Source organism: Barbatula barbatula (genome assembly GCF_947034865.1).
Source record: "Barbatula barbatula genome assembly, chromosome: 15".
Taxonomy (NCBI): domain Eukaryota; kingdom Metazoa; phylum Chordata; class Actinopteri; order Cypriniformes; family Nemacheilidae; genus Barbatula; species Barbatula barbatula.
In genome coordinates, this window is record NC_136778.1 from 7116884 (window position 1) to 7129482 (window position 12599).

General features: G+C 38.9%; 1 protein-coding gene across 1 annotated transcript in view; it reads left to right on the forward strand.

The window, feature by feature from the left end:
- The window catches only part of nbas (NBAS subunit of NRZ tethering complex), a 149309-nt gene extending 147623 nt beyond the window's left edge, over nt 1-1686 (forward strand). The window contains exon 52 of the mRNA XM_079475561.1: nt 1610-1686. Within this exon, the coding sequence (XP_079331687.1) occupies nt 1610-1651 (42 nt within the window). The 3' untranslated portion in view covers nt 1652-1686. The remainder of the gene's footprint in view (nt 1-1609) is intronic.
- The last annotated feature ends 10913 nt before the right edge of the window (nt 1687-12599 follow it).

The window sequence follows — 12599 nt, forward strand, 5'->3', positions numbered from 1 at the left end:
TGGTGAATCATGGAAAATGAGCTAATAACTAGCTGTCAGACACAAGGGTTAATGCAGAAGGTGAGGTGGTGTGAAGCAGGTTTTGCAGACAGCCATTTTCTTCCGAGACGCTTAAAGTATGTCAGAGAATTAATAGAGGCTGTTAAATTATAAGCTTTGGTTTTGAGGCCTGTCTAATGAAAAAATACATTTACGTGTCATCCACCAAATGGAAACTGTCTGGGGAAAACGACGGCATTTTAACCGATCCAGCTGAGCTGGGGCTTTTTTCTTGTCAGTGAGTGAACAAGTTTGAATAATCACTGACAAGATACTGAGAATTCGTTGTGTTCTGGTTTGCCTTTTCGTAAATAATTACAATGCCATTTGTCGGTCAATGCCCTTGTATACTTTGGTTCACAGGACCACGCTGACACCTGCCTGGACTTTTTAACACGGCACGTTACAAGCTCTGGGAAGACATTTCCATTTTAGACTGACGAAAGACCGGTTTCTTCCATAAAGCTTGACCTTAATTATTATTCAAGAGTCCCTCATCTCACCAAAGGCCGTGTTTTCCTGAACGTTTATTCCCATCTGTGTGTTAAAATGAACAGCACAGACTTTTTTTAGACAAGGGTGAGATTTTGTTGTCATCCTAACACACGGGAGGAAACGCGGGTAGATCGGCACATTCCATTTCTTCTGACAACATAACAGCCCTCTTCCTCCCCACCTCATCCTTCAAAACCAGTTTGCTTGTGTTGTTTATTCTTCCATGGCCCCTGACAGACGCACTGATCCCTCTTCTCAGATCAGAGAGCCTCAATGCTACTCTCTCTGGGGGGGAAGCTGTTAGCGTGTGTTGAATTGTCAGCTTCGTGACAGGCTCGAAGACAAACAAAGTTAACAATTAAATGCCGCTGTGTGCCATTCTTTGTAATTCTGAGTTCATTTGTAGCACGCGCGCGCATTCCAGAATGAGTTAATGCTTAACTTGTGACAGGTTAAACAAAAAGCTGCCCGTGTTTAACGTTTAGTATAGCATCAGCACCTGTGAAGTTTGATTTACGGCTTTGCTGTTTCATAACAGCCAAACTACAGGTTGATGTTATTATGATATAATTCCATTTTTTAGAGGTAGCAAGAACTAAGTCTAAGAGAACACAGCAAGACATATCATTGCTTGTTTAACCCTTAAAGAAATGTCAGTCAATTTGTTTAAAGCATTTAAATTAAGATCCATGTATTATCACCTTATGTGTTATATTTTTACTATTTGACCCCTAAAATATGATCTCCAGTGAGATGGCGAGGGGAGAAAACTGATATTGTAACTTTTTTTTACAGAATGTCCCGGAGTACCTTTCAAGGTTGGTATAGCCTCTGGAGATTTGCTGTTTCCTGCTCTCTTATATTCCTTATTGCTTCCTCTTTTTCACTGAAATATTCTGTACAGCATGTGACTATTGTTCATAAATGTAACAAAACATACAAAGTCTGTTCTTTCTAAACAGGGGCCCATGTGTGCCTGTTTATAAAAAATGGAAAATATGTCTAGATCAATGTCCTTCTTCATAAATAGGTTTGTCATACACACTCTGGCCCTTTCCTTCTTTGTGGTTATTAGCATTGGACCAAAGCTGGTTATCAGAAGAGAAGAGAGAAATAATTCAGAGAGAGAAAAGGAACTATGGTCATGCGGAGGTCAGTCATGCAGGGAGAAGACTTTTGCTCCTACAAACAAAACATTGGCTCAAACTTCAAACAGTACAATATGTATCTTGCTGTGACTGAATTCACAGCAGCAAGCATTTGCTGCAGCCAGATAACCCAAGGAAAAGCTATGGCTCATCCATGGTTTCATGGAATTTCACTGAGCAGAAGTGGATTTAAAACTGCAATAAGTCAATCTCTGAAAATAAATATGTAAATAAAACGTATGTTCTCTCATGTGAGATGAAGGCTCAAATGATATCAGTGGTCGTCTAATAAAAGATGTGTTATTTTAAATCGAATGGGTTGCGTTATGGGGGATGACATGTAGTCACATGACAAAACGAATACTGCTCACCAGGGTCGGAAATTAGCTGGGTCTTGTGACAAAGTATAAAATGTGACAGAAATTCCCTCCATATAATGTAAGGAGTAAAATGTCGAAGGCTATGTATTGGTTATTCAGAACTGTATTGGTTTTAATGGAAACTATAATGGTGTCTGCTGGTATGTGATAGATTCTATTGGTGGGGTCTATGTATACAAAACATAGACATACGAAAAATGTGTGTTGTAATGGTTTTAATAGATAAAGCTAATGGTTCATGGGGTATTTTATTGGAAACCATTAGAATTTCTGTGATGGTTTATTTTGGGTTTCCTCAACAGTGATCTTTGAAAAAGGCTTCTTACTTTATCTCTGTAATCGTATTGGACACTTCTGAACTATTTTTGTTTTGTTGTAGGTAAAATTTGGTCAATTGTTAATGTGTCTAAAAGTGATTTTTGCCAATTACCAACACAAAACTTAAATTTTGACTTAAATGAACTCTTTAAACCTTCCAGGCATTAAAAATGGCTAGAAGCTTTGCACGTGTATTTCAGTTTGAAATGATGATAATGTACAGTTCTTCCAAATCTGAGGTGAAATAAAACACGGTTAGCCTTGCAACGCTTTTTTTCACGGTGAGCAAAATATATGCATATTCCATCTGATACACTCTTAAAAATAAAGGTTCTTCACAATCCCATAGACAAACCCTTTTGTCTAAATGGTTCCATAAAGAACTTTTACATCCAAAGAAGCTTTGTTTTGGGTTCTTTAGATTATAAAAAAGGAATGGTTCTTTGAAGAATCTCCAACTAAATGGTTCTTTGTGGAACCAGAAATGGTTCTTCTATGGCATCGCTGTGAAGAACCTTTTAAGCACCTTAATTTTTAAGTGTAGGAGTAATGTCTAATGAAAAATAATCTTGCTTTAATTACAACGGAATGCAATTAAGCTACCATATGTTTGAAGTCGATGATGAATCACTCTGCAAGATAACTAAGAGTTCTTTATGAAGTGTTTTTGTAAATATCCTGGATGGGTGGTTAAAGGTGGTTTGAAAAATACCCATTGCACATCTGTCATAAATGCAGATTCATTACTATGTGAAGGATGTGCAGTAGTCTGAGTCTTACCACATATTCCCAACATGGAGGTTATTGTGATTTTATTGTAGCAACGGGGCAAGGGACCAAGAGTGGCCTCTAGTGGTTTACACCGGAAAGGGCCTAGTTTTAGAATTTAATCCAATTTTCTTTGAATAGTCGACTACGCCACCTCACAACCATGTGATGAATTAAAGTATGGATTTTCAGGCCAGATACGTGGGTGTTAATGTACAAAAATGCTTTATTAAATAAATGTTAAAATCAGCTGCTTACTTGCCAAAACTATACACACAAAGAATATACAAAATATTATTTCCAACACTCAGGGGACTGGAGCGATTAGCTAGTTGCAAACTTACAATAAATGGCAAACCACACCCTTCACACATGCACACAAGATTAAGTACAAGCAATGATAGCACAGCACTCAGTGTAAACACCACATGATAAGCTAGAACACAACATACAGCTTCTCCCCTCCAGGCACCCCAATATATAGAAATAAAACTAAATATTAAACACATGCAGAAAATAGAGCAAACGAATAACAGCAAGTCTTTACTTAAATAAATAATCGTATCAATAGAAAAGTTAACAAAAACTTAAATCTTACCTCACGATGCTAGTAACATCTGGCTTTCCCCGCACCAATGGTACGAAACAAAGAATGCACAGCTACACACCTCAACCCAAGCGGGGCATGATAATAACACCAAGCAATGTGAGGCAAGAACATAAAGGAAAACAAAAAGACTACAAAGTAGCCAATCAGCAGCCGTTTATTAACCCCGCTCACTCTCCTTCACAACTCCATTCTGGTGGAACATTCTTCCTAACTCGGTCCGGTCAACCACATCTCTCACAACCTTAAAAACTACTTAAAACCCAGCTCATTTGTGAATACTTGACAGACAAATGAAAAAGAAATGTACACTAAACCCCTCTCTTTCTCCCAACAGGCAGTTGTCTATCTTTTGTTGAAACCAGTAACTTTGTATTAGCACCTACTGTATTATTGCTCCTGTATGACATATCGCTTATTGCTCCCTGAACTCTTTGTTAGTCGCTTTGGATAAAAGCTCCAGCTAAATGACTAAATGTAAATGTAAACCCCAGAAAGTGCCAACACAGACTGCGAAGCGACAGGCTTCACTCTGTTACATTATCATAGAATTCCATGCTGCTGCATGAAATATTGCCTCATGTTGTGAATAAAACTGTAGCTTGAACTTGCAACTGTATGTTTCCCAGATTTTCACCCCCCAAAAAAATCTCTCAGTGCTTTCCTTTCCCCCGGTTTGCTCTTATACTCTATAGCAGAAATACTCTTGGTAGAGCATGAAAATACATAAACTAGAAGTAAACCAAATCAGTTCCTTTAGATTTACAGTAAATACGTGCACGAGGTTGGAGGCGAAGCAGGCTGTGAAAATGGCCATTCTCAGATATGTCTTCTTGACTTCTGAAAATTCTCGATATAACAATAAATGTGTTTTGAGGAACAATTTCCCAGTTGATTTATTTTTAATACAGTCGCATTTACTTGCCAAAAAATATGTAATCTGCGGTAGCGTAAACATTTTCTGTAAACAGGGCTGTGTCTCGGTGGCTAAAATAAATGAGAAAATAAATATATCAGACAGTAGTGTCTAGTTTCTTTTAGAGCTGGCAGAAACTTGCTGATGACATCCAAAATAATTATGTGTTTTGATTTTACGATTTTAAGAGAGAGGAATGGAGCTATAAAGTAAAACAAAACATCTAATTCTCCAAAACATTTTCACTTATATTACATTTCCGTCATGACAACTCTCGAGGGTTTAGCGTGGTAGTGTACATGACACATAAATGTATTTGGTCTAGGTGGAATAGATCTGCTACGGTGCTGCTACGGCGGAGAAAGTACGAAGACTTGCTTCTGCCAAAACATCCAAAATCCATGCTGCTGTGTGAATATACGGAATGCTGCTGCTGCACATAAAACATATATGAATAAACCCTGCATAGCTAACATGATCAACTTGTAACAGAACTATACAGGTGGAGCTGGGGAAGGAGGAGTGTTTCTTGAAATGCGCTGCACTGCTACAACAATCACTAGCCAAGAATTAAACGTGGAGCAGCAAGTTCATTGGCTGCTGATACGTTGGAACAAATCGGTTGCACCGTGTGGAAAAGATATTACGTCAGATTGCTTTAGAGTTTAGGACTGCGCCATCTAGAGTTTCATGCCAGTACTTTCTCTGTCATGTATATCTTCACTTATTGAGAAATAGATTGAGACTGAAAGCCACTAAGTAAATTATTCATAGATTTTTTGCCTCCATTTGCCAAAACACAGGTCGGTAACTTATACAAAATTAAAGTGATTAAGAATGATATGATTAAAGGCATAAATAATACCATTACTGTATGAGCGGAAAGTGTTCCTGTTTTAGTAAGCAGGGCACTTTTTTCTTGATACAGCTCATTTGTCTGCAAATTTCAATTAAGCTGTCACTTTCGTTCCAAAAGGTCTTCGCCGTTTCAGATTCCCTTTACTTTTAAAAGCTCTAGTCAACTTAAAGTTTCCTCTCTAAGCGATCATGTTTCAGTTTCTGTCAGTTTAAAGTCTATAGTTAAAATAAGCACTTAACCTTTCGCCTCATCAGGTGTCTAAAAAGCTGAAATTACTGTGATTGGTCTGTTAATGCTGTTATTTGTATTTTTACCATTTGTTACAGTTTTGTGATATTAAAAAGCTTTTCGATTATGATCGATTTTTTGGGGTTTTTGATCCATAAAAAAATCTACTCCAAAGCTCATTTACCTTTAGTAATTCTGTCCCTCAACTCATCTGGAAAGGTCTTGAAAATGCTGCCTCTGTATTTTACCACCTCCCTGTTCAGTCTTCCTCAAGCTGTTTTCACACAAAGCCTGCAGGACGCAATCTCCCTCATTAAGAGGCGATGCCAAGGGCCTCCATGCTGTTGCTTATCTCATTTAAGCGAATCCCCTTCTCAATTCATCTCTTCGTGGGAAGCCCCCTGCCTCCACCCATCTGCTAAACAGGGCTCTTGATTAGGGGCAGAGGAGAGTGAAAAGCATGTGACGTCCCTGCATTCTTACCATGTGGTCTGAATGATTCATTCTGAAGTGAGTGACTCTGATCTAATCAGCAACTTCTCCTGTTTCTGTCATGGTGAGAAGAGAGTTGGCCGTGCATGTCCAAATCGGAAATGCAAGAGTTTAAAACAAATTGTTAGAGGACAAAAGTATTATTATTACCCATTCAAATCTTAAGCGGTCTAGCAATGGACTGCAGTTGTCCTGCCTGACACTGGAGTTGTGTATCTGGGCATTGATGCAGAGACTATGAAATATGAAAATTTCTGCTTTGTGTTCCCTCCCTCTGCTCTCTAAAATGCTAATGCCAGGGCCTTGAGGTGATGTAGAGGGGTCAGGGACAGGGCAGATTACCACTGTAGATTTTTATAGAAGCAGTGGGATGCTGGAGCCATTGTGAGCCACCCTGTTATTTAACTGAATAATATAAGGACAGGAAGATGAAAATAGTCAGAAAGTGGAAAAGCAAGGTTATTGATATTTAGAATGAGACTCCCAGCTCTGTTGAAGTAGCAGGTGGATATTAGGTTATGGTGGTGAGCATCATTTGCAATAAGAACCTACTGAGGAAGTCTGACCTGCGCAGCTAAATAGATATTAGACATATTTTAACCTTTTCAGCATATAGCAAGTATAAAATGCACCACAGAAGAAAAGGCGTATAGTGATTGCTCACTTTTTCTAAGCAATTATCCTATACTGTTATCCCATCCTACAAAATTTTATTTACATACAAAATTTTAATAATTTGTGTTTTACTTGATAAAAACTAAATACGGATACAAAATGTTTTACAATCAATTTTGTCTGTTATCAATCATTGACTAGTAGGAAATCTTCCGAAGACCCCAGACCAGTGAGTAGAATATTTAGTAGAAATATTAGTTTTTTAATGCCAGTACCAATGTCAAGCTTGTAATTTGATTGTTTGTCAAATATTACGATGACCAGACAAACTGATAAAAAACAACCTTCATTCTTAACAAATGCTTACAGGATAGAACAGAACTGTAATGACATGGAAAACCTTTCTTGGAGGCATGCCAAGGTAAGGGAAACCTTTTTTTCATTTTACAAGGATATTTTCTGGTTGTTGCGTATATGTTCTGTTGAAGTATTATTAATTAGTATTTGCTGTATTCAGTATATATTCACACGAAATATGTATGCGAAAATCAGTATGTAAAAAACGCATCATATTACATTCAAATTTTATGCATTCGGTGCATCATAGGTAAACAAACATACAGGTTATATGACAATGAAACAACAGTCGTCAGCACTGTTTTGACACTGTTGAACATTGGCTTCTCAAGATCCCAAATCCTCTAAAGTAATTTGAAATTCTTACTTATTTAGAGTTCAAATTATGAGTCTGTACACTTAAGAGTTGAGAATTTCCATATAGGCCATAGCCTACCACTTCCCTCTGGAGAACAGGACGGGGGTGGGGGGGGGTGTTCTAAGTATATGTGTGTGTGAGGTCAGCAGGGCAGGGTAAAGCCGAGTTCCTTGAATCCATTGCCAGGGTGAAGAGAGTTTATTTCTGAGGCTGATTGAAAATTCCAAGTTACTGTCGCTAGTCTCAGGAGCTCTGTTTAAATGCCAGAGCTGCTCGCAGTTCATGAGAATCGTAGTGATTTCCCCGGGCAACACTCTTTTACAAGTGCACACTCACCCTAAAAGTCCTTCGCCAGGAGCCCTGAGTGCGAGGTCTATAGAAATGCCATGTAGTCTTTAGGTTGTGTTTTAGTTCTTGAATTAGACTACTAGCAGCATGAACACTTGGATTAAGGCCACATTGTGACATTTTGTGGAATTGCCAAAATTCAGTTTGTTGAAGTGAGTGTTGATGGAAGTACAGTAGCATGTCCATACAATTAATGCCATGACCTTAATGTGACATTACGGTTTAGGTGTTTAGCCGCGATGTTTGTATGTGTGTGTGTGCACGTCAGTGTTCTGTTATCTACACTGCTCCAAAAAACTAAGGGAACACTTAATCATCACACCAAGTCAGTTAACCTTAAGGAATATCAATTAATCCGGAAAGGAGGCAAAGGTGATTGCAAACCATTTTCACTTGTTTTGGTGCAATAAAAACAAGAGAGGCACCAGCAATGGTGGTCTTGGGAGGACCATCCTTAGAGGGTCCCACAGACCTCCATGCGCTATGAAGTATGGGGATAGAATCCTGAGATCTAATGTAAGATCTTATGCTGGTGCAGTGCAGAGCTCTCCTGGTGCATGATAGTGCCCGACCTCATGTGACCAGAGTCTGTAGGCAGTTTCTGGACAATAAAGGCATTGATGCCATTGACTGGCCCATATGTTCCCCAGACCTAAATCCAGCCGAGAACCTCTGGGATCCTCATGTATTCAAAGCCGTCAAGTAGCACCATAGACTGTCCAGTTAGCTCACAGATGTTCTGATCCAGGTCTGGGAGGAGATCCCACAGGACACCATGTGCCATCATCAGCCAATATTTTTCTTTTTTTACAGTGTTTTTCCTGCCCTGAAAGTGTTTTATGATTTTTGCTTTCATTGACTATTGTCACATTATTTTTTTCTCACAACATTATGCAAAGTATATAAGTGAAGAGTTTTAACCTGGATATTTAGTTCATTGAGATCTAATTTAGTGTGATTTAGGTGTTCCCTTAATTGTTTTGGGCAGTGTATATGTTGTCTCTTTAAGATGCCTTTGGGGCAGCCTCCTCCACAGGCCTTTTATATACATCAGTGCACACCTACATACAACATGCAAACCCTCAGTAATGCACTCAAAGCGTCTCGGCTTCTTACAAATCCCATTTTCCCCTTTTGACATTTGCAGTCAGTAATCTGGAGATAACCCTGTGCTTTGAATCACAAAGCAGCACTGTCATCCATTTTCTAATGTGTCTCGCTCTTGCCATCTCTCTGACTCTGTCTTAGCATCTCTTGTACTTTCATATCGTTCTCCTCCTTTTGCTAATCCTTTCAATTAGTTGAAATGTGCTGGAGGATATGTGAAATAATGAGATGCTTTGCTGTAAAAGGTGAAAAATGTTCCTGTAGGCAGAAGTGGAAAGTTCAACTTGTATAGACTGAACAAATTAAACCAAACTGTTCAAAGGCAGAACGCAGGCCACACATGAAAATGCTGAAGGATTCTGCGTATGCTGTCAATAAATGTTCATTCATCATAAATGTGGGGTTGTAATAACAAAGTTTCGATTTCTTGTGCAATAGAATGTCTAACAACATTAAATTAACATGCTATTAATAGGATGCATGCTTTAACTGTAGGAACAAAGAATGTTAAAGACGCAGTAAGACAAAGAAAAGACAAGTAAGCCCTTGTCTTGCAAGAAAACACACATACAGTATAGAAGTTAAAGTATTGAGTTGTTGTGGGTACAGTCTGTTCTGTTTAGTTGAAGGATTACGTTTGGCCTATTTGCCTTCTATCTTAAGACAGTGAAAGTTAAACAACAGCAAAAAATATTTAAATGCACGCATGAGAGAGAGATTGTTTGTTCATTCAGGCATACGTATTTGAGTAGGGTGTTGAAATTAAAAATGTCTTTCCAAAATACTAAATGACATATAAACCGAATTATAGAAACCTTGAGCACAAGTCGTCTTCTTGTCCTGTCTCTCTTCCTTCCTTTCTTTCCCTCCGGTCTGCTGGTTCACTTTCTCTTCTCCGAAAGAGAGAAAATGAGAAATAATCTTTCCAGCCTAGATCAATGGGCCGAGTCTGCATTAGGCAGGTTTAAAGTTAGACTGAACGGTGACAAACTGTGCGCATTTGCATTTAAATACATCTGACCTGCAAAAGCACCGTTCCCCATCTCAAAAACAAGACAATTACTGCCAATTACCAGTATCCATTTCCCCTTCTCGTTTTCATTTTTGAGCTGTTCATGCATGCAAAAAAGAAAATGTCTGAATGATTTTGTCATTTGTGACAATTACAGATGATCCACTGAGGCGAAACGTCTATCTCCGACTCTGAAATGGTTTAATTTATTTATTTTGGAGTGAAAGCAACAGAGAGGGCTCGCGCAGCATCGGCTTCTGGGGTCTGCGTGAGGGAGCTGAAGGCAAAGTTTGGAACGGTTTTTGAAGCTTTTAACGTCAGTCTGAAGGCTCGCTCATCTGCGTTGTCACGTCTGGAGCGTGTAGATATTGCTCGCTGCTCCTGCCAGTCTCTCAGAACTCACCTTCAGTTAGCGGGGTTTAGGAACCAAACTAGACGAATCTGTTTGCTTATATCAAAAGCAGCCTTATTCAATCATGCTCTGCGACACGCAGCTTTGTGCCGCCATATTTATTTATTTCCTCTATCAAATAATTGACAGCGGTGGCGTAGGATTTTTGGGATGTTTATACGAGGCGAAGAAGGTGATGTTGGCAATCTGGAAGAGACATTCAATAGTCGATCTCACATTTTTGAAATGTAAATCGATTCAGGCAGTGGTAATGTATAGGAGAGAGGCATTATAAAGGGATCAAGGATGAAAAACAGGCTTTAAATACTTCAAACAGGTCCCCTCCCATCACCGCCATCACCACCCGTCAGCCGCCTCTGCTCGTGGAACCGTCGGCTGGAGTTCTTGTACAGACCAAAAGGGATTTGCACGTCTTCTAGTAATCCATTTCATTCCAATGTTCTGTGGTGACTGGATATTTGTCATGTGAGAGTTTGCACAGTGTTACCGTGTGTTCTAGTGGGGTGTGTTGCAAATTGGATTTCTCTCTCCAATCCTCCCCGTCCATTCCTTTGGTATTGTATCCAACAGACTCTCAACCTCTAATTCCATCCTTTTTTCTAGGTCAAGTTGTTAAGGCAACATTATCCCACTTTATATTCATAGTTTTCTCATAATTGTTTAGGAATCCCCTCTTTTTTCCATCTTTAACTCCATGCATCCCTTATTCTTGTATACTCAGGAGTTAGGGACCTCAGGGTCATTTGTTCTTTTTAGTGCTCCTGTCCTGAAAACGTATTGTATAGTAGTGGATCTGTTTGTTTGAGTAGTGTTGTCCATTTCTGGTATGTCTCCATGAGATGCTATAGTTATGATGTAGGTGTCAGCATGATGTAAGCTGACTTCGGCAACAACTCAGAACAGCAGAGTGTAAAAAGAGCAGATGACAATTTGTGTGCACCGCGGCATGAATGATATCACATGCGGGAGAGTGCCGCAGGTAACCGCAGCTGTGATGATTGTCAGTACAACCGCACGTTCATGAGTGTCATATTGCTAGCAAGAAGGTTTTAAAGAGTAACTTACATTTTAGTGACAGTAGTCATTCTGCCATCTGCTTGCATGATTACTGAATAGATTTCTGTTTAGTTAAAGCTAAATGGATTTAATTATTAATAATCAATATTGATTTATTGTTAACGACTCGACTCGATACACTTGACAGATTTTTTGCTTAAGGCCAAACTGATAATATATCAGGGATTCAACCTTATTCATTTTGTAGAGAACCGCTGTTTAACTTTAATATATGGTAACTTATATTATATATATTATTACTTTAAAATATGTGTTCTTCTGCGGTCTTGTGTCCTCGTGTTCTCTCTCTACGTCATCAATAACCGTCAAAGTCCGTTTCCAATACTCAAGAACACAAGAATAGAGAACGCATGAAAGTACCCGAATATGTTCTCGATATCAAGGATGCATCGTTTGCAGCCTTGCGCGCCTACGGAATCCGCTTGAAGTCCCAGAAGTCACTGCGGAGCCTCCATCCAGGTTTGTTCTTCCGAGGCTGCCTCGAAAGACCGGTCTCCACAAGTCCGTTCTTTGCGTTCTTGGAATTGAGAAATGTCGCCTATAATTAATAAATTAATCAAACTCCTCAGGATTATTAATGTCACAGGCGGTATGTTTCATTTGAATTGGAGTGAATAACTATTTGACATTATTAACTGCCCTTTTAAAATTACTAGAATTAGTAGCATTTATGCCCAAAAGTCCTCTGACTGGAATCATTCTTTCTTCTGTTAATTGGCGAAAGAGTGTTTATTTGCCCAGAGAGAGACTATTAGGAGTAATTTTGAATGTGGTGTAGTGTGAACGAATGTGCACTCATTACTTACAGATGAAGAGGCAAAAACAGAGACTCGCAGTTGAAGGAAGATGGCGGGGAAGAAGAGGAAGAGAGAGAGATTAACAGATACCAGAAACCTTTCAGAAGGTTTGGTAGATAGAATACTGTTAGAACAGTCTATGTATTCAAATATTTTTAGGTTTGTTCCGTTTTTACAAAGCACCGTGATGATAATACTATAGTAGGCTATACTTGACTATAGTTCACTGTAAAGAATTTAATTGACAACATTTTGCTTCTCTTTTA